This window comes from Erithacus rubecula (assembly GCF_903797595.1).
Source record: "Erithacus rubecula genome assembly, chromosome: 25".
In the NCBI taxonomy this organism is placed as follows: domain Eukaryota; kingdom Metazoa; phylum Chordata; class Aves; order Passeriformes; family Muscicapidae; genus Erithacus; species Erithacus rubecula.
In genome coordinates this window covers 501,541-523,969 of record NC_136677.1, presented here as the reverse complement: position 1 = coordinate 523,969, position 22,429 = coordinate 501,541, and the positions used below count along the sequence as shown (strand labels likewise).

General features: G+C 50.7%; 1 protein-coding gene across 16 annotated transcripts in view; it reads left to right on the top strand.

Annotated features, from left to right (window-relative positions):
- CADM1 (cell adhesion molecule 1) overlaps positions 1–22,429 on the top strand; it is a 128,168-nt gene that overhangs the window by 71,721 nt on the left and 34,018 nt on the right. For all 16 annotated transcript variants that reach the window (XM_079326762.1, XM_079326772.1, XM_079326768.1 and 13 more), the window contains exons 2-5: positions 12,564–12,710; positions 13,598–13,750; positions 16,105–16,242; positions 17,874–18,029. In XM_079326762.1, the coding sequence (XP_079182888.1) occupies positions 12,564–12,710; positions 13,598–13,750; positions 16,105–16,242; positions 17,874–18,029 (594 nt within the window). The remainder of the gene's footprint in view (positions 1–12,563; positions 12,711–13,597; positions 13,751–16,104; positions 16,243–17,873; positions 18,030–22,429) is intronic.

The following is a 22,429-nucleotide window of genomic DNA, read 5'->3' as shown; positions in this document are numbered from 1 at the left end:
TCTCTTGAAACTGTTGGGGTTTGAGAAGAGAACTGTGAAGAATGTGTCTAATTGAAACTGTTCTTTCAAGAAATGCTAAGCAAATGTCTGGTAGATTTTCAGCTGCTGTTGGCAACATCTGTAAAAGGTCTCATGTCTCCTGTGACATGGCAGCAGGAGGGTTGGAGCCTGCCTGGCTTTGATGGTTGGAGTGTATTTTTATTGGAAATACACTCTCTGTGTGTGCAGTAGAAAGAAGGGAGGATGTTGGTGCACCTTGGCCTGGGGACTCACCTGTGCTGCCCAGCTGCTCCCTTGTGGGCACGAGAGAGCAGGAATTTGTCTAAAATAGCAGCCAAAAAGTGGAGTACCAGATTGTTCTGGGGGCTGCCCAGGGGGACAGGGCTGGAAAAGCCAGAGCTGGGGTTTGAGCAGTGACCCCCCAGCCCAGGCTGGGCTCCTCAGAACATTCCAGAGAGCTGCTGTGCATGGCTGCTGGCACCTTGGGGAACTTTGCCAGTCCCTCTAATCCTAAAAGCAGCAAAGCTGCCGTGGGGCCGTGAGAGCCTGCAGGGGTTTGAGGTGCTTTGTAATCCTGAGCACACCAGGAGGAGAGGCTTTATTTAATTCCAATAATGGCAGAGATAATGTTGGCTTTGTGCTGGTCCCGGGCACAGCTGTTGTGCAATATCCACATGCTGTGAATGGCTAGCAAGGTATCGAGCCCCCGGGATGTTTTCCTTGCTTTTCAGAGCTGGATGGATTGCATTGCTTTATTGGAAGAGCGCTGACTTTGTGCTTGCAGTAATTAATTCCCTTTTCCGGGCTGGGGGAAGGTTGGCTATAATTTCCTGCATTCTTTTATCATAAGGCCAAAGGAGAAGCTCAGAATAGCGAGCAGAGAGGAACACTGCATACATGCATTTTAAATTTAGTTTCAAGCAGTTAAGAAGACGGATTTTTGGTGGAGTGGCCTCTCTGTATTTGCAGTTTTCAAACAAGGTGACCTGGAGGATTGGTGCTGGGTGTAGTGTCCGTTTCCAAAATCCCTGGCTGTGCTGCTCACTCCACCTGCAAAGCAATGCTCCCTTCTCCTTCGGGTGCTGCAGTGGGCTGGAGATCAGGGTTTGTTTGTTTGTTTGTTTGTTTGTGGTTCTGGCACTGCCTGTGGACAGAAGGAGGGCTCTTGGGGGGAGTGCAGGTGTGTGCTGACCAAAATTCATTTGTGTCTGAGCCTGGAGACGTGGCAGAGGAGCAGCACAAAGTGAGTCCCCCCTGCCTGCCCTGATCTTAAGGACATCCTGGTGCAGGCTGCCAGCAAGGGCTTCCCACAGCGTGAGAGAGCATGAGCTGGAAAACACTTGAGAACAAAAAGGGCAAAAAAAACGGATGAAGAATGAATTTTTTGTGTATTTTCACTCATTTTGGGGGGTTTTCCATAAGATGACAAGCACAGCGTGGCTCTCTCGTGTCCAGTGTCACCTTTGCTTTGCAGGCACTGCTGTCCCCAGCTCATGTCCCAATAATGGGACACTGCAGGCTGGCAGTGAGGTGTCAGCCAAAGGCCTGGGCTGGAATGGCCCGAGCTGGGGCCAAGCCCTGCAGGTAACACGTGTGATGTGTGCAGAGGGAGCTGCAGACAGGTCCCCACAGCTGCTCTCAGTGGTCCCTGGGTGAAGAAGAAAGACAAAGCCTCTGCCCTAAACCCTCCATCTTGCTCTCCATACATTGCTGTATTCCACAACCTCAAATCCCCGGTTTTCCACCATGTGATAGCACACACCTCCATTCCAGCCACACACCTGTGATCCTGGTTCTGTCACTCAGTTTTGGAAGCTTTCTCCTCAGCCTCAGGTCAAAAGCAGTATTTTCTTGGAGGTAAGTGCCTGTCAACACAGAAAGTCTAAAATTCTCACATTCCAGGGTCCTAGAAGCAGGGAGCAGCAGGTTCTGGGAGCTCCAGGAGTGGATCCAGGCTGTGTTTGGTGGCTCTGCTGGGGGATGCAGCCCTGGGCAGGTTCTGGGAGCTCCAGGAGTGGATCCAGGCTGTGTTTGGTGGCTCTGCTGGGGGATGCAGCCCTGGGCAGGTTCTGGGAGCTCCAGGAGTGGATCCAGGCTGTGTTGGGGGCTCTGCTGGGGGATGCAGCCCTGGGCAGGTTCTGGGAGCTCCAGGAGTGGATCCAGGCTGTGTTGGGGGCTCTGCTGGGGGATGCAGCCCTGGGCAGGTTCTGGGAGCTCCAGGAGTGGATCCAGGCTGTGTTGGGGGCTCTGCTGGGGGATGCAGCCCTGGGCAGGTTCTGGGAGCTCCAGGAGTGGATCCAGGCTGTGTTGGGGGCTCTGCTGGGGGATGCAGCCCTTCCAAGCCCTGCTCTCCTGTTGCCTTGCCAACACGATGGAGATGGAGCAGAGAGCTGCAGCAGAGCCGAGATGCTGAGGGCTCCCGGGGGAGGAGGAGGAGGAAGAGAGGGAGGAGGAGAGAACCTCAGCACCCAAAAACACCCCTCTGCATGGTGGGGAGGGAGATTTAATCACTCTTGCAGAGGCATTCAGCGTTCACTCCTTGCTACTTGTGAGATTGTACAACAGCATAATTTTTTAATGACGGGTAATGATGAAGCATCAATTTCAAATCTGTTTTTGTGGCTGGTGCCTGGAGCTGCAGCGTCAGGCTCGGCACAGGGAGCCGGGTGCCCAATCCCTGCTGATGTTTGCCATGGGGATATCAAGGAGACATTGAAAATTGCTTCTAAATGGGCTCAGTTTGGCTGTTTCAGTGCCGCTCAGGAGAACAGAGAAGCGCTGAGGTTTAAAATAGAAGCAGTGCCTGGTGGTGTGCGTGGCTGGTGCCTGTCTGCCTGCACACACGTGTCCCTGTGGTGGTGGCTCACCTGGAGGCAGGGATGGAATCCCTTTATCCCAGCCCTCCACCCTGCAGCGTGCTGTGGGGCAGGGCTGTGACAGGGGCACTGTCCCCAGGCAGGAGCTTGGCACCGTCCTGCCCCACCATGAATTCCCTTGGCCCTGAGCTTTGCTGTTGCCTTGGGCTCTGTCTCACCTGAGAGTGCTCACCCACCTTTGGGGCTGCCCGGGACACCCTTCCCTCACTGCACACACCATCCTGCCACAGATGGGAACCTGGCAGAAACTGCACATTTCAGCCCAAAAGATAAAAATACAAAAGGGGAAGGCTTTTCTGGCTGGGAGCAGACGCTTCAGAGGCAGCAGCGAGTGGAAGTCACTCTCTGGAGCTGTCTCGTTCTTTCTCCAGGCAGTGTTTTGATAAATGTTGATGAGTTTCACTGTAAAACTAAATGACATTTATAGCACGATGTATGCTTTACCCATTGCTTAATTATACCTAATGGTGTTGGATGGAAAAGGCATTTACCATTTTACTTTTGTTTAAAATGACAATCTAAACCTCGGAGCCTGTGGGGTTTTGCAGAACGATGACGATTTAATTAAGAACTAAATACAATCTCATTTTAAAAGGCAATTGCAACTTTAAGAAATAAGTGATAAAATTTACAAAGAGCTGGCTGAGAGGGGAGTGCTGTGCTGGGTGTGCCTGCTGTGGGCTGGGGTGGCATTGAGGGGTTTGGGGGCAGGTTTCAGGAAGGTGGGATGATGAGGACACATCCAGACTTGTTTTCTCTCTCATCATTCCTGTGCTTTTTGCTCGTACACTTTGCAGTCCTGTCGCTGCACCTGTGAGAGGAGTTGGCCCAATGCAGTTTGTAAACCCAAGGGTTTATTTTCGTGTGCACAACACGGTTTCTCTTCCCTTCCTCCCAGCTCTGCCTTTGTCCTGGCAGCCAGCAAAGGGAACAGAGCCTCTATTGAAAACAAGGCGTGAGGAATGAGTGTGGATCAGGCAAGCTGCATCTTTAAAAATAAACACTGGAGCAGAGCTTTGTGCCTTCCACTCAGCTGGCAAAGCACTGACAGCAGGCAAGAATGTGTTCAGGAGCATCTGCCCTTTCTCTTCTTTTCATGGGTTTAGTCAAAACAAATCCCATAGATGAAGGGAAAGAATCTACCAAAATGCATTTTATTTCCCCAAGCCTGGGCGAGCCACCAGGCAGAGGCTGAAGGGGGACGTGCAGGATCTGCAGAGAGGAGATTAATGTTTAAAGATATTAGCACTGGTCCCACAGTAACATTTATAAATCCGACGGGTGGCAGATTGAGGGCTGATTCCGTGTTTTTTCTTCCTCCTCTGTAAAATAATAAATATGGTAAAATAGCTCTCAGGGCTGCCTTTATCGTGGGGATGAATCAGGACAGTTGGTGTTGCAAGTGACTTAAAACTTACAAATATGTTGCCCTTTAGGTGAGCATTCATCATTATGTCTGATCTGGGATCTAGGCTAAAGGCTTCTCTTACACCTTTTTATCCTTCCTGGGAAGCAGAAATTGGAAGGAGGCCTCACTTTGAGCATAATGCTGCTGCTGAGATTGTTTCACCTGTTTTGGGGGAAGCATCTGTCCCTGGTGGGGGTCTGTTGTTCTTTGAGAAAAAATCTCTAAAAAAAGTGAAAGAGGGGGGCATACTTGGAAAAAAAAAAAAAAAGGTGAAGGAGAAGACCCATAAAGACAGTGTCCTGCTTCATGGAAAGCAGATCAGCTCTCCTCCCTGATGGCAAACTGGGAATTAACTTCAGAGGGTGAAAGGAGCTCTGTCTGATCTGGGGAGGAGGGCTCACCCTGGGGTGTTTGTGTTTGAGGGACTGGTCACCCCCATGTGCAGCTCTTGGTCATTCCAGCTGGGAAGTGTTTTGTCTCCTGCCTTTACACCCCAGGTTTGGGATCACAGCTGGGCAGGTGTTTTGTCAAAGGCTGCCTAAGTCACTCCTGGGACATGGCCAGGACAGGGCTGGGGTTTAAGGCTGGCCAGGATACCCCAAAAAAACCCACAGTATTCCTTTGTATTGGTCCTTTGCTTTGAGGACATTTTCTACAGGTTTGCACATTTATTATTATTATTTTTGTAATTTACTTCTGGTTTATTTCAGTGGTGAGCTAAAGATTTCAGACTCAAATATGCAGGCAGTTGAAAGGAGGTCCTTTTTATAGGGAAGAGACCAGACTGATGTTGATCAGAATTCGTTGTGGGTGCTTTATGGAAATACAGATTTCTTGGGTTTAAAAGAGATTATTAAGCCGCACGTTGTGACAGATGCTACTGACAGTAAAAAATAAAAAGGATGTGAAAAAGTCTGCAAGAAATGGGTTACAGGTATGGATATAAGACATATCTGCTCATTAGAGTAAAATGAAACCCATCATCTGAGTAGAAGCAGGATTCCTTGTTGCTGGGAGCCCTGTCGCTCTGACTAATGGGAACCAGTGGGGCACACCTGGGGCAGGTGACAGGAGGCTGAGGAGCTCTGCACAGCAGGGACATCATCCCGGGGGCCTGGAGGGGACAGGAGCTGAGGGGCTGCCGTGGTGGGGTCCTGGGGGGCTCCCTGCTGCTGGACAGTGCCATGGGATATCCCCCACTGTGCCCCTGTCCCCACTGGGACATTCCTGTCGTGTCCCTGTCCCCACTGGGACATTCCCCACTGTGCCCCTGTCCCCACTGGGACATTCCTGTCGTGTCCCTGTCCTGACTGGGACATTCCCCACTGTGCCCCTGTCCCCACTGGGACATTCCCCATTGTGTCCCTGTCCCCACTGGGACATTCCTGTCGTGTCTCTGTCCCCACTGGGACATTCCCCACTGTGCCCCTGTCCCCACTGGGACATTCCTGTGGTGCCCCTGTCCCCACTGGGACATTCCCCATTGTGTCCCTGTCCCCACTGGGACATTCCTGTGGTGTCCCTGTCCCCGGGGCAGGGATGAGCCGAGGGGAAGGTGGCACACAGCAGATGGGGAGCTCCCTGCACAGAGCCACAGCCAGCTCGGGGTGTGAGCAGTGCCGTGCTCGGTGCGAGGCAGGTGGCAGCTGCAGGGCAGAGCCAGAGGTGACAAACAGGTGACAAACCTGCAAACATGTAAATTCTCTGCTCTGTGCTCAGGTTCTGGCAGGGGCTGCTGCAGCTTTACCCCTGTGGCAGAGGCAGAAAGGAGTGTGAGGCAGCAGGTGTTGTTCTGGTCAGGGAGATGCACAGAACGTGCTCTTTGATTGTGAAAAGTGAATATTTGATCTGTGCTCCCTCCTCTTACCTGCAGCCACCTGCTCTTCATCAAGGTTTTGTTCCTCATGGAGCAGGTCAAGGCAGGGAAAGGAAATTCCACCAGTGTTTGGAACTCGGGTTTAATCAAGGTCTCTTCTTGGGTCTGGGCTGTGGGTGTCCTTGGTAGCGATGCAGCTGGAAGATAAATGCAGCTCAGGAATTCTGTATTAGGGCCCCATTAATAATAAAGGTGTGTTGGTGCTAACTGAGTGTTATTTAAACACACTGAGAGGAGGCTGCAGCCTGCTGGGACTGTCTCGTGCTGTCAGTCCTTCTCCCGTGCTGGTGCTGCCTCCAGGCAGTGCTGGGCACAGCTGAGGGGGATTTTGGGTGGTCCTTGGTGGGTGCTGGCTGCCAGTGTCAGGGGCACGGGAGGAGGGGAGGACACCTGGCTATTTCTGCTGGGGGGCCACTCACAGCTTTGCCCTTCCCTGCCCTTGTGGTGCTCCTGGCTTCTGTCCCTCCCAGTCCTCAGCAGCCTCCACTTCTCAGACCCACAGAAGATGTCCTGTCCCCTGTGCCCCAAAAGATGTCCTGTCTCCTGTGCCACAGAAGATGTCCTGTCTCCTTGTGCAGCAGGTACCTTGGATAAACCTCTGCCCTTACAGCAGAAGGACAGTCTTTAGTGAGTGACCTTTTGCTGTCCAGGCAATGCACCATCAGCTGCTGGAACCAAAGCAAGGGAGCAGCTGCTCCTGTTTCATGGAAGGGCATTGGAAATGGGGAATAGGGGATGAGAGGTGCAGAGCAGAGCCGTGCTGCCGCTCCCTGTCCCCTCTGGTCAGTGCCAGAGCAGATGGATATTGATCCTCAGCAGTGACCTTTGAAGGGACAGGCGACGTATGGCCAGGGAGTTTGATCTATCAATAGCTGGGTAATAGAAAGACAAGGGTGACATCTAATCCCAGCACAGGTGACAGGTCATAAATCTGCGTGGACGGAGCGATGGCAGCAGCAGAGTGTCAGGGGAGGGCGAAGGAGCTGCTCCATCTGAAACTCGCTGCAGAGGTTTGTGTGGCAAAAAAAAAAAAAAAAAAATTGTTCTTCAGATCCACAGAAATATTTAAATTTGGGCGTAACACAGGATTTTTGTTCCTGTACCATTGTGGTTTTGGTCAGTGGGAAGAATTCCCTGATGCCATTGCATCACATATTCACTATGTTTAAAATCAGCACAGCCTCCAGTGTAATTTCAGAGCTATTGTCATCTTTTATTCTTACTCTTTAAGCCAGAAAAGCCATAAAGGTGGCAATGGCATTTTTTTTTTCCCTCCACAAATTTAATATCTGTGCACAAGTCGCTTGGATTTGCTGTGTATTTCTCTGAAGTGGCTGTTGCATAGTGTAAACTCGCTCCTCACAATAAGGAATTTTTAGCACCATCTTGCACGTTCTCTGGGAGCGTGGAGAGGAATTCAGGGGAGGTGTGAGCGGGGAGAGGAGCGGGCTGCTCGCGAAAATCTGTGCTGAGAAGGAGGGGAAAGGTCCCTGGGGCTGCTGGGCTGAGCAGAGCTGTGCCAGGGCATGGGATGCCTGTCCCTGCAGAGCCAGGAGGCTCCAGGAAATCGGCTCTTGGGGATGGTTTCTGTGGGTGCCGATTGCTCCCACTCCTGAGTGGGAACAGGGCACCCCAGAGCTGGCCCAGCAGAGCTGGCTGTTGGCAGTGCCCTTCCTCAGAGCAGTTCACTGAAACCTGCAGGCATTAAACCTGCAAGTGAAAATCCAAGTGCCAGGTGAGCATTGCCGTGTCACTGTGCTGTGGTCTCTGCTCAGGGAGACAGAGCTGCCATACCCCATCCCCATCATCCCTGAGCAAGCTTTGCCCAGCTCAGCTCAGCTGGAAACCTTCTCTGCACCTTGATTTAAAATCCCTGTTCCTCTTGGTGCTCAGCAAGGAATTTTCATGGGCAGAATTTCCCCAGTGCTGAATTGCAGCTGACAGACCTGCACAGAACTAACGCAAAAGGGAGATCTTTCTAGAATTCTATTTGTTTGCCACCATCACTTTTTTTTTTTTAAGAGCTCTTTGCTGGGGAATTGATGCTGCTGAGTCTGTTTCTGGCCATGGAGAAGATGCTGAAGAGGGAATAAGAGCTCCTTGAATGCAGGAAAATCTCAAAGAGGCTTGACTCAGGGTCACAGAGCTGGTAATTACATGTTATTAGAAGAGAAAGTTTCTGTTGCAAAAGGTTAGTTGTGAATCTTGGTGGAAAACAAGATTTTCCTCTGGGGTGAGGGCCACTCTCTGCTCAGGGGTGCCACATCTGGCTCCAGGGCCTCGGAGGGTTTTCTGTGCATGAGTTTAGGGAGCAGCAGCTGCCCCTGCAGCCAGTGACCTTTCAGTGAGTGGGAGAGAGCCCCTGTGTCCTGCTGGCTCTGAGCACCTGCAGGGCTGCAGGCTGGCTCTGTGGGGCTGCAGCAGTGCTGCATGTCCCCCAGGCTGCTGCAGCTGCAGGACCCTCCTGTGCAGCCCTGCAGCCACACATGTGTCCATGTGCTGCGTGGGCAGCCTGCTCTCCAGCTGCTGCCCAGGAAAAGAAACCAACCCCAGCAGCAGCAGCTGCCTTTCCTGGCCAGCACAGTCAGTGGATTGTCTGTTCTCCTCCCAAGTTCAAGTGTGACAACTGCAGCCTTTGGAAGCAGTCTCTCCGGACTGGGAGCTGGATGCACAGAGCTCCAGGGGCTTCTCCAGCACTGCCCTGGCAGTGCTCCTCTCCTCCCTGCAAGCAGATCTGCAGGGCAGTTAAATGGGCTTTGGGTTCCCCCCTTTTCTGTACCCAGTCCATGCCCAAGAGTTGCTGGCTCTGGTTCTCCTCCTGAAAAGCTGACATTTGTGTTAGAGGGAAGAGCTGAAGCTCTCAGTGATGGATGAGGGAGCAGAGGAAATACTCAGCCCAGGGAGGAGAGGAACACAAGGGAGACAAAGCTGCTGGGGAGGTGGATGCTCAGTGTTTGTAAACCCACTTGTCTCTGCTCTAACCACCACGTTCCTTTTAGGTACTTGAAACTGATAGATGAATGTTGACATTCAAATTGTGTTAATTCTGGGGATGGAGCATTGTGTTGCTTTTTTCCTGGAGCACGTGGACAGTTTGTGTATCTGTGTGAGTTGTTTCTTCTGACTCAATCTATTACGAGGAGTGTTGTTTAGGTTTACAGGCTTACACAGCTCAGGTGTAATGAAACCCTCTCTTCCTTGGAAAGCATTTGTGTTGGGATCCTGCAGACTGAGCCAGCACACGCTGGGCCACCTGTGGTTAGAAATTCCATAGAAATTGAAAAACCATGCTCCCCAGCACGTATTTTTAATCTTTCCTCTTCTCTCCCTGTCGCTTCCCTCTAGCCCAGTGTCCTACAAGCGGAGAGAGAATTGATTTTAAATGTGACCGCTGCATATGAGCCAAGGTCCCTGGGCTGTGTCCAGCTGGGGGGAACTTGTTTGAAACACAATTTACTCGTCTGTGTCTGTCTGCAGCCCTAAGAGGAGAGACTGCACTGGTCTAAGGCAGGAAGACAAGTGCAAAAATTAATTGTACAGGTTGCAGCCAAAGCATCCCTCAAGCATTGTGTCCCCCCTCACCCCCCTTCCAGGAGGTATAAAACAAGGTGTCATTTCTCACCTTGCCAAGGGAGGTTCAGTAAATGAGGCTGGAGAATTGCTCTGGGTAATGAAGGAAGCACACATTGTATTTTCCCTCCTCCTGGCACTGCAGACACCTATTTTGGTGTTTCCCTTGCTCGTTAACACCGGTGCTTGTGTTAGACACGAGCTCACCCCAGAGACACCCCCAGAAAGTGAATTCCTTTCTGTTCCTGTTCCACTCCCTCTGGAGCAATCCCTTGTGCTCCAAGTCAAGATTTTCAAGGCTCCACGTCCAGTCCTGGTGTCTGTCTGTCCTGGAGTCTGTCCATCCTGGAGTCTGCCCAGCACATCACACTCTGGGATGAGGATTTGTCCCTGGTGTTGGAGTCCCAAAAGGAATCTTTGGTGTGATACATGGACACTGTGCTGTCACAGTCCCTTCATGTGCAATAGATGAAAATCTGTCCCATACCATTCTGCTGGGGGCTTTCCATTGGATCTGCTTGTGCTGTGCCCCTCCAAAGCATTGCCAGGGACTTAACGTTGGTTCTCAACAGTAATTTTCCTTTGCTTCTCTTAGCTCCTGAGATTCCCTGCTGAGTCCATAAATTCCATCTCCCCTCCCCAGCCTGTCCTTTTCTGTTCCAAAACATTGTCGTGCTGTGTGTGTACTTTAATGCTCCTCAAAACACACATACCCTGGCAGTAAATATTTACTGGGAAACTTCCCGACGTGTTGACAACGAGGACGGGTCTGAGGAGCTCTTGCTTTGTGCTGTGTTTTTATTTCATTTAGAGCTTGTAACTGCTGCTGCTGATGGAAATGGCTTTCCTGGGAGCAGATGGGAGTAGATGCCCCAGAGTCTGGAGGGGGCTCGCCTTGGCTGGACGCAGCACACTGGGGTCAGCAGAGCAGACGGGGCCGCTCAGATTCCCTTTGATTGGGAACAAAGAGGCAAAGCCCAGCAGGCTGAGGCTCAGCCTGTCCTCGTGTGCTCCCTGGCTGTCATTAACCCCGATAAAAGCCTGGCTCAGAGGGGTCTGGTGCCAGCCCAGACCCAGGTGCAGCCATCCATCGGCAGCTTCAATGCAGCAGCGTCCCGGTGTGAGAGGCTTCAGTGGCTTGAACTTCAAATAATTTATTTCTAAATTACTTCTACTGTAATTCTTATTAATTCAAATAGTCTTCTAAGCTGATGTAAAATTCAGTAAACGCAAGGAACAGTTTAATGAATTGAAAATAGGATTGAGTCTTTTAAAGTAAATGTAAAAAAATATGCTGGCAATAATTGCTTAGATGGAAATCGAATCTTAATAGCTTTGTTAATGATTTGTAGGGAATATTGCATTTATGAGAACATATCAAGCTGATCCTTGTGCAAGAACCTTGTTTTGAATGGGTTTGATAAAATTATTCCCCAGCAGCAGTTAGTAATGTTTAATATTTTTGCTTGAACCACTTTGTAGGTGTTTGATTTCATTGATGCCGGGGCCTGGCTGTGGCTGTGCAGGGCAGCAGGTGGCACAGGCAGGGTGGGGCTGTGCTGTGACAGCCTTGGGGTCTGTCTGGGCTTTGACAGCAGAATCGTTTGGGTTGGAAAAGCCCTCCAAGATTATCGAGTCCAGCCATTAATGTGAGTCCCTAAGGCTCAAGAACAGCATGTTAAGGGTGCTGATAGTGTGCTGGGCTGGCTGAATGCTCATCTTCTGATCAGGGGCTTTGAGCAGGACCAGCTTCATCCTGCACAGCACGTGGAGCAGGACCAGGCAGATGTCTGGGACAGGCTCTCAGCCCCTCCTGAGCAGGCTGGGGGTCTGTGCTCCAATTGAGGATTACAGTTTGATAGTAAATCTTCTTGTTGCTCCTCAAAGTTCATCAATCTGGAGAATACATCTAAAATTTGTACTGAGAGAGCAGAAAAATGTGCTCGCTGCCCATCAGGCGTGTAGAGGAGTGTGATGGTTTATCAATCTTCCTCTTTTCATGCACCACACCTTTTTGTCAAACATTTGTTTCCACGGGATGTCAGATAATAAAGGCGAGTTGGAAAGAAAGAAAAATGAAGAAAATGCAGGGTGAGAGAAGAGCTGGGGTTTAAATATGATCCCCAGATTTCCCGTGTGCAATCTTTATCCTAATCCTGCATTTTGGGGTTTCTCGTGGCTAAGGCAGCTGTGGAGCAGCAGAGGATTCTCTGGGCACCCAGCCTGTGCCCAGGTGTCCTGGCTTCATTTGGAACAAATGTCTCCATATTTCTCCCGCTTTGATTCCCAGTAGTTATGGAAGAATTGAGATGCAAGGCACAATTCCCAGCTCCATCCCTGTTGCTTGGGCCAGTGTCTCAGCGTACGGGTGATGCTTGGATTCATTAGGAGAGTTTTCGGGGTGATGACCTGTCAATGATTACAAGGCTTCCACGGCATAATTGCATGGGATCCTTTTTTTTTCCCTGCCTCTGGACATTAATAGCAGCTGCTGATTACACAGAGTGAGTAAGGGCTGATTCCCTGAAGTCTGTCTGCTCCAGTCAAAGGACAAGTGCTCCTTACAGTGAGTTGTTCTTTCAAGGTGATTTAACAAGATGTGTCTGCTGGGAGAGAGGGGAATTTTTGGTGTTTCTGTGGGGCAGTGGTCTGTATTCCTCTGTTCCCATCACAGAGCTCCTTTCTCACTGCTCCTCTCTCCTCCAGCTGGCTGGGCACCCAGAGTCCGTGGCTCACTGGCCCGTGTTCCTGCCTTGGTGGCAGTGGAGCTTTTCATTCCCAAGTGAAACCCACTGGTGCTGTTTGTGAGCCCTGCCTTTGCTCTGTCCTGCAGGTGATGGCCAGAACTTGGTGACAGAGGACGTGACAGTGGTGGAGGGGGACGTGGCCACCATCAGCTGCCGCGTCAAGAACAGCGATGACTCGGTGATCCAGCTGCTGAACCCCAACAGGCAGACCATCTATTTCAGAGATTTCAGGCGTAAGTTCATCCTTCCTCATTGGTCATGACTCCTCCTGTGTCTCATTGTGCTCAGGACATGGCATTTGCTGAGATCTCCCCTGTTGGTGCAATGCTGGGCACTTGGACTTCAGCTGGTTCTGTGGAGGTAGATGAGAGGGACAATCATCATCTTCTCCTTAATGGAAAACATCACAGTCCCCTCAAAAAGTCAGAGCATCTTACTTTGCAATAGGAATTGATTGTTGTAATTCAGGGTGAATTGCAATTGAGTGCCAAATATTTAGCTGACACAAACAAATTGAGCAGGGCGGCACCGAGACAGCTTGGTGTTCTCAGGAGTAATCTCTTCACACCAAAGACTGGGAATTTCAGGACAATCTGTGCTGATTTATAGCCAAACTGAAATCACTGAAATCTCTCATCACTTGCATGTTCAGCGGGTAAGTGTGTCCAGCCAAGGTGGCTGCAGTGAGACACTTTGTGTGTCTGTGTTAGTGTCACTGTGGGGACACTGTGCTCTCTGCCCAGGAAGCCACAGGACAGAAAACATTTTACATTCTACTTTTCCCAATTCCTTCCTCATTTAGGCTGTCCCCGAGTGCCTACAGCTGGTGCTGGAGCTGTGTAGACACTATAAGCATTTTACCTACACATTCCTCAGCCTGGTAATAAAACCTCAGGTTTGATGCTGTACCTGGTGATTGGCTCGTGCTGATTATTTGAAATTATCTGAGAACCAGAAGATTTTATAGGTGCAGCTTCAAGTTGGGAGGCAGGATGGAGGCTGATCAGGAGCCCAGGGGTGCTCAGCTGGGTGTGCTGCTGTCTGTGGGACCTGTGGGATGTGCAGGGTGGGAAGGGGGTGTTCCTCTCCGTGCCCTCAGCAGGCTGTGCTCTCCCTGCAGCGCTGAAGGACAGCAGGTTCCAGCTGGTGAACTTCTCCAACAGCGAGCTGCGCGTGTCCCTGACCAACGTCTCCATCTCTGATGAGGGGAGGTACTTCTGCCAGCTCTACACTGACCCACCCCAGGAGATCTACACCACCATCACCGTGCTGGGTGAGAGCAGGGGAGCGCTCCAGGGGGACTGGGGGCAGTGGGGTGGGCACACAGGGGCAGTGGGGGGGGCACAGAGGGGCAGTGGGGTGGGCTCTGTGCTCACAGAGAGCCCTGTGGGCACACAGGGGCAGTGGGGTGGGCTCTGTGCTCACAGAGAGCCCTGTGGGCACACAGGGGCAGTGGGATGGGCACACAGGGGCAGTGGGGTGGGCACACAGATGCAGTGGGGTGGGTTCTGTGAGAGCTCCAGTGACAGCAGCTCCTCCATCAGAGCAGCTCCTGCCGATTAGCAGCAGCTTTTAAGGCTCCATTAATGGCAGAACCTGAATCAGGGAGGGTGGCTTAATGCAAGATCTCACTTGCTGATTAGTTTAAATCTTCCTTCTTTTGCTTAATGAGATTTGGGTCTTAGGTTTTTAGACGTTGTTAAGTGATGTTTGTAAGCAGTTTTACTCCAGCTATTACAGTTATCAACACCTTCAAAGTTTCCATGCACTTTCCAGCACTCACAGCTCCTGCCTCTAATCGTGCACGAGCAAAAACAGTTTGTTGGATTTAATTTCACTGCTGGCAGCGCTGAGAAGATGTTTGAAATGAGAATACTCATTTCATTTACCTGTAAGCCAGCACTGTGTGCTTCTCAAGTGGGAGACATAATGCAGGTTTTTGTTGGGTTTTTTTAGGCACGAGTCATCCCTCAGAACTGAGGGAAAAGTCTATTTTCTTGCCTTGTACTTCAGTTGTTTCTGAGAAGCCTTTGTGGCATGGCCAGGGTGTCAGTGCTGCCTTTCCCCACATCCATGAGGGAGGTGGTTTCTTTTCACCTTCATCGTGTTCTGGGGTCAGACCTGAGCCCAGGAAGCAGGCAAGGGTCAGGGAGGTTTATTGGTAGAAGATGAAGGAGAGATTGGGCACTGTGATGACAGGAGTGGCTTCTCCTGCCTGTCTTTTCCATTACTGGCTCCCTAATTAAGGGAACTAACGAGCCAGAGCAGAGGTGTTAGCATGGACTGCTCCTCCCAGGAACTTGTTCCCCACCAGACATCTCATGGCCATCACCCAGCCTTTGATGGACCTGAAGCTGTGTCAAAGACTGTTTTTGCTGGCTGGGAGGGCAGAGGGGGTGCCCAGGTGTCCCCCTTTGCAGCCAGGGTTCAGAGGGAGCTGCACATTTGCTGCAGCACTTCCATGTCTTCTCTGACACAATATGTAGATTTATTCATGCTTAATTGGAACATGTGAAAGTCTCAAATATGTAGCTCATTCTGTTCTTTTTAGAGAGAAGCCACAAGTGACTAATTAGTCCATTTGATCATCTGGATGGTATTTATACATATTTGTTCTTCATTAGCTTGAAGACCTGTGAGTCACATCTGAACTATGCAGTTGCTTAATCACATTGATCAGAGCAAAGTTGAGTTTCCTTTGGAAGTTCTGGGATTTTCTGAAGCTATAAGGACTCTCACTGTTCACTTTTTCCTGGGTTTTGCCTTGCTGTTGGTGCTTTCATGGGAAAGAGATTCCCTTGTTTCCGTGCCTTAATTTTTAAGCTCATTTGTCCCATTTCTGGGCTGTGCTGCAGTGGTTGTTACCCCTGAAGTTACAGCCTGTTTTTCAGTACTACTGGATGATTTTTCATTGGGTACAGTCTTCCAGCTTTGTGTTTTCCTGATGTAGGAGGATGTGTGCCTGGGCAGAGCACAGGTCTCCACCCAAAGGACGTGGCTGGGAGCAGAGCTGGCTCCCTCCTCTCTTTGGGATGTTGTGGGGTGGTTTGTGGGGGCTGTCCCCAAGGGATGGTGTTCCACTCCAGGCTTGTGCTCAGTGGCTTTTGGAGCATCTTAAGCGAGGTTGATGTTTGCTGGCCTGCTTCCATGCTCACGGCTGAGCCTTGGAGCTGAACAGCAGGAGAGAAAAATTGCCGTGGAGGTTAGAGGCTTGGCAAGTAGTGCAGTGCCAAGTGTCAGCTTTTGTGTTTCCTCTCCTTGTCACAGGAGTCAGGAAATGTGCACGGAGTCAAGCTGGATTTTTAAATAGCAGCACACAGCCGAGGAGCACAGGAGGCTGCAGCTCTCCCTGGAGCCCTGCCTGCCTGGGAGAGGGAACAGAAAGTTACAGCCCTGAGAAGCAATAATTTGTGAGACTGCGGTGATTATTAGGTGGAGAGTGAAAGTGCTCACTCCAATTACTGCAAAACCGCCTATCAAAGGGTTTGATTGATTGAAACATCAAATAGACGCTGGTTGCTCGTTTCCTTCAGTAGATTTTACAGGTTTTCCTCCAGGTTTTGTCTTGTGTTAGTGATCAAAAGATGTTTTTTTCATCTGGTGCGTGTTGTGCTGTTCCCGCTGCAGTCCCCCCGCGCAATCTGGTCATTGATATCGAGAAGGAGACGGCGGTGGAGGGAGAGGAGATCGAGCTGAACTGCACTGCCATGGCCAGCAGACCAGCCACCACCATCAGATGGTTCAAAGGCAACAAGGAGCTCACTGGTAGATGAGTCCTCTCAGCCCCTGGCTTTGTTCAGGGAGCTGAAGTGATTTATGTAACGCTGGGTGTTTGTTCTCTGCTGCCAGTTTAAGGGGGGGAAAAAAAAGAGGAAAAAAAAAATAGTAGAGCAAGTTTCTCTGAGCGCCAGCTGAGGAACAAAGGGCTGTGTGGGCAGACAGATTATTCCCTAACACAGGGGGCTGAACTCCATTTGGTCCTCTGCCTACCTGCCAGCCTCAAGTGCCGGGTTCTGGAGTCCTGCTGTAACTGCAGGTGACCTTGAGGAGCCCGGGGCTGTGCACTGAATTCATTTCTGCATGGCTTGTGAAGCTCTCTGCCCTGCTTTGGGTACCCTGGGATGCTCTGCGCTTTGGGCTGGCAAGATTTGCAATTCACCTTCACGTCTGGCTCCCTTGTTTGTGGAGCCTTTTCCCTGTGTTGGGTTGAATATTCATCTAAGATGGGTTTCTCCGACTCCCTGAAGTCTGGTGGCTCCCAGTGCTTGCACATTCGAGTCACTGACTCTGATTGCATGTGACACGCTGTTAGTTTAAGTCTGCATGTAGATGTGAGCTTGGTTGACAGCACCTTTGTGCTTTACCCAGTCTGAGACACTGACGGACTCTCTGCAGAAGTCCAGGCTCATTACCTCACACCCACCCCCCTGCAAGGACAGGATAAAATCCTCTCTTTAAGCCCAACACTTGAGAGCATTTGAGCAGGCCCCGTGCTGGGAGGATGCTGATGCAGGTGGGATGCAAACCTGCTCCTGGCCAAGTGCTGCCTGCTGGGTCCCAGTGCCACAGCGTGCAGGGAGTTAATGATCCCCTCTGGATCCCCTGCCCATAGCAGTGAGCTGCAGACAAAGTGTTTGTCCCTTTCTGCCTCACCTGCCCAGCTCCTTGATTGAGTTTTCTTGTGCTGGCAGTCAAATCCCAGCTTTGAGTTCTCTGGGAAGAGCACTGAGCTTTATGTAATACCACCTCGCCCTGCTCAGTCTTCAGATATTTTTTTAAACAGAGAAGAGACTTAAACACTTGGCTGTGAGTTTGTGAATCACAGGAAGTGTGGCTTTGCTCGTGGGAAAGCTTTTCCTCCAAATATCAAGGGGTGTCTGCGTGTGTCACCTGTTTCACTCTCATATATTATACAGCAATATTTGGTGTCTGGAAGAGCTCTGCTACAGAAGTTACTCTTAGCATTTTGCCTGTGAATTCTTAAGTAAAAAGGCACAGATCAGAGCTGGGCTGTCAGCAGGTGCTTGCTGAGTTCCTAGAAAAATCCTTTTTCTCCTGTCTTGTCTTGTCTCGTTTTGTCTTGTCTTCCTGCTCATTTCCATCAGCGGGTCCAGAGCTGGGCTCCCCTCCCTCAAACAGAGCTCTGCTGAATGCCCCCACCTACCCACACTACCCTAATTAATTTACTCTGCCCAACCCCTTGTGCAGCTGGCTGTTGCTTCAGGAGCGGGAGGGGATTTGTATCTCATCGATTGGCATTTTGGGGATTTGGGGCCGCGTTAGGGGATTGTTAAGTCGGCAGTACCGTCCTGTGGACGGCGAGGAGGGGTGGGTGGCGGGCGGGTGGGCTGCCGCAGGTGCAGCTGCCCTGACCGCCCCGCCCGTGTTGTGGCCAGGCAAGTCGGAGGTGGAGCGGTGGTCGGACATGTACACGGTGACCAGCCAGCTGCTGCTGCGCGTGGGGCGCGAGGACGACGGCGTGCCCGTCATCTGCCTGGTGGATCACCCTGCCGTCAAGGACCTGCAGACACAGCGGTACCTGGAAGTCATGTGTGAGTAGCCTTCCATTCTCTTCATCCCTGACATCCTGTGCTGGGGAGCTCAGCAGCGTTCATACGTGTTAAAATGGCGTTGATGGGGGTTGTATCCTGTTCCGTAGGAATGTAAGGTAACACGGGTGAAGCCACGGCTTTCCCAGCCCTCTCTGATCCCATAAATGCTTACCTTTGTTCTCTGATGAAGTAACTCTCTGTACGTAGAATTTGCATCAGAGGTTTCTGTCTGGGCTTGTTAATTGTCAGAGCAGATTAAATCTGAGTATTTTTCTTCTAGCAACCTACTTATCTCTGAAAAGTGCTTCTCTACTCCCCCTTCAAAGCAACTGGCCACCGTGGCAAAAACTGGGTGTTGTGCAGGAGAAACCCAGTGTTGTGCCCTCTGTGAACACACAGCATCACCTGGATTTGTCCATCAGTGTGGAGATCAGTGCAGCCTGCAGTAGCAGCACTGATGGAAGCCAGCCTATCTCCTGTGCTGCTCCCGACATGTTCACTGTTAATAATGCATCTCACTTCCCTTAGGAGCTGCTCCACTGTACATGACAGCAGCAAGCAGCTACCTGGAAATATCTGCGGTCCCAAATGCACCTGGTGGGAATTTTGGAGCTGTGTACATGCATCCCTGTGTTCTGAAACATCTCCCTAAAGCAAGGTGGGATGGTCCCTACAGCGAGGCCGTGTGCTTGGAGAACCTGGCCCTGAGACAATTCAAATTGTTTTTGTAGGCTCCCTTCAGCTACATCACTCTGAAAGGAGGAGAGGAAGTTTTGTGTTAATTTATTTCATCTGCTTCATTATGTAGTTTCATTATGAACATCTTGGTTACAATTCTCGTATCTCCGAAAGTAGCGGGAAGCAATGTTCCTGTAATGAGGAAAACAGGAATGATCAGATACTGCCTCAATTGACAGATCCCAGATTTCTTGCGACTGTGCTAATGTGTAATTCATTTATGCAAACTTAATGTCCATTAACATTTCTTGTAGAGCTCCATTAGCTTTAATAATACATTAGCACCTTTGTGAGGCTTGATCAAATACTTAACGGGGAAGAGCAAAAAATGCCATCACCCTGTTGTGTGAGGGGGTTGGAGCTGCTGGGTTGGAAGGGCGTTGGGCAACCTTGAGGCTTCCTTTCAGAAATCTCTCTGCAGTCCTGGTGATCTGGTGCAATAGGAGAGGACCATGGTTTGTGGGGAAAAAAAGCTAACATTTTTTCTCTCCTCCCTTGGTTGGCAGCCTTAGGGGTCGCCCATGCAATGAGAACAAAGCACCCCTAAAAAGCACAGCTCTTTGTGCAGCTGCTGCCCTGGAGGCCCTGCTGCATCCTGTGCACACGTTTCTGCCCTCACTGCTGATGTTTGCAGCTCCTTGGGCTGTTCAGAGCTGTTAGTGGGAATGGGGATGAGCAGGAGAAGGAAGCTCAGCTGATTTGGTTTTATGTTCTGAATTCAACTCTGAGCTTGTTAAAGGTAATTATGTTCCAGTGTGGGGGCTTGACTCTGTTGGCCCAGCGTGTTCCTTGAGTGGGCAGCAGCAGATGGCCAGAGAGGAGCCCCTGCCCAAGGATTGTCCTGGACTGTGACCTTGTGGCTCCAGGACTCGACGGGCTGGAGCGTGGCCAGACACCTGCATTTCATACCTGCTGCAGGGCTTCAGCTTAAAGAAAAGGCAGTTTCAGAGCACACTCTTACCCTTGAGCTTCTCCTGCCTGACAGTGATGATTTGTTGGCCAGTGGGAGGGTGTGGGCAGGAGGAAGAGCCTCTTGTCCTTGCAGCAGGATCTCCATCAGTGCTGCCGTGGAGCTGGGTGCTGGGGTTCCTGCACTGGCCCCTCCTCAGCTGATTTCAGGTGTGGGATGTGCAGCAGAGGATGCTTCTGCAGCTGCTGCATGCCTGCCCTGTCCATGGCGTGTCCTTGCAGGCACCCAGCTCAGTGACACCTGGAATTCCTCTCTCCTCCCCTGTGCATGCAGCTGCTCTCCCTGCAGCAGGGCAGTTACCTGTTCCACTCTCTGCTCTGACATCCTCTCCCCACAAATCCTGCCCGCTCCCCTCAGGGGCACAGCGGATCCACCCCTTCAGAACATCAGCAGGGCACAAGAAAATGTTTTTCTCAGCAGATGTCGTATTTCTCTGCATTAATGTATCCAACTGGAGCATGAAATGTGTTGGGGAAGGACAGGAGGATGATGGATGGAGCCTGCTCGGATAATGAGGTATTTTTTGTCTGACTAAATTTCAGAGTAGGGAGATATTTTTTCTGAGATGCAAGTCATAAGTTGTGGGGTTTGTTTTCCCAGAGAAAAGCAGGAGACAGCAATGCTGGGTGTTAACTTGTCCTGCTCATGGAGTGAGCCATTTGTTGCATATCTGCCCTGCACAGCATGGCCAGTGGGGAGGTTTGAGCTGAATGCTTGCACGTGGCTGTAGGGTGTGTCATGAATCCCTGCTAACAAGCAGTGTGATGAGTGAAACCCTCCCCTGACATCCTCAAAAGCAGAGCAGGGCTGGACCAAGAGTGCCACGCACTCGCAGTGGCCAGAGCAGTGCTTTTCTGAGGAGCTCCTGAGCCTGGCACAGCCCGTGGCACGGGGTGGAACCAGCCCCGGCTCTGCTGCAGGCACTTCTCCCTGGCTCAGATCCATCACCGAGCCCTGGGACACCACTGCCTTGGGTGTAATTCTGGAGAGGAAATGAAGCAACAAAATGCATTAAAATATCATTAAGGAACTGAGTGGAACCAGATATTCTGGGAGACGTGCGAGGTGAGCCCGTGTGGTGCGTCTGCTGCTCTCATTACCTGATACTGCATTTTGGCCTTTTCTCTGGCTGGCTTTTTGTCCTTTTCTGAAGTTATAATTACCTGTGCATTCATTTTTGTAATACCTACACGTGTACCTTGAAAGCCTGCCCCAGTGGAGTCTTGTTGCAGCCTCTGCTGTTGAGATAGAAGAACGTTTTGTGCCCAATTATGTTTAAAATCAGCCACATACGTTTGCTGCCTCATCTCCAGTAATCCTTACATTTCCGTCCAGTACAAATATTAATTGCATAGTTTGCAGTGAAGTTATTAACATCAATGTAATTTATCATCTGGAGATCGCTAAAAGCGAATAAATGAGTTGTTTTGTTCAGCGAGGTGTTGACCCTTTCAGAAACTTTGATTTAAAGCTATTTTTTTTCTTTTAGTGAATATGAAAAGCACCACAATCAGCCGAGTGTTCAGTTATTTGATTTTCTGGGGCATTAGCCACTCTTGTTTGTGACATTTCCCAGTTGGGTGCTCGTTTGTGAGCTCATTAATAAGGTTTTTTCTCTGAGGAATGTTGTTGGGAGCACGGAGCGTGTGGGGCGGCCGGGGCTCTGCCATTTGCAGGCATTAGCAGCAGAGTGTGCTTAAATATTAAAAGAGAAGTGTTTATCCCCAAAGTGCCTGTCGGGCTCTGGCATTCCTTTTCCCGCAACAAGCGAAATGATTAAATTGCTTTTGCTAAGGGTGAATTTTGCAGAGTTGTGTTTGGGGTTGACAGGCTCTTCCAGACAGGCTGTGATCTGCCAGTCCTGCTCATTCCTTATTTTAGGCACGGGATCTGTTTATTGAATGGATTTCTGTATTTTGGCTGAAAACCAGCAGTGCAGCCTCTTGTCCTTGTCAGAGGTGAGGAGCAGGCAGGGGATTGCCAGGCTGGGCTGGCTCTGACGCACAGTGCATTCCTGATGAGCAGCCCCATGGATTTTTGGAATAAAGGTGCCTGTTGTTTACACCCGAGGATCTGGGGTAACTTTGCTGACTTCTTTTAATATTGAAAAACCACATTTTTCCTGCTCTTCCCTGGGTGAGATCAGAGTCAGTTTTTTGAGCAGCTCTCCTGGGCACAGAGGATGAGGAGCTGGATGAAGCAATGCCCACCTGAAGGGAGGTGTGTGAAGCATTTTCTGGGAATTGCTGAGGCTGGGTTTACCTGCAGTGGGCAGGGGCAGGGCTTGGCCTGCAGATCTGCTCCCAGGGATGCCATCTGGCATCAGCTTTGCCAAGAGGTGCGTCAGCCACGCACGCAGGGATCCGAAAACGGATTTTCGGCTTGGAGCCAGCAGCTCCTGGGCTGGCAGAGGCCAGAGCCTGCTCTGCTCGGCTGCATCTCTGGCACTGCCAAAAACACCACGTGCAGGGAAGGAGCCTTTTGGCTGTGCCCATTCCCAGCAGAGAGTTGGTTTTTTTGGAAGGGTGGGCTGGGCTGTGCTGGTCAGCGAGGGTCCGAGCCCCCTGGAGCCCCTGGGCTGGGGCAGGGAGCTCTCCTGCCTCTGAGGTCTTTGATGAAAGGAAAGAGGTGGGAATAATGGGCTTAGGCTTTTGTAAGGCCCCGAACTCGGTGTAATGTTTTATCTCACTGA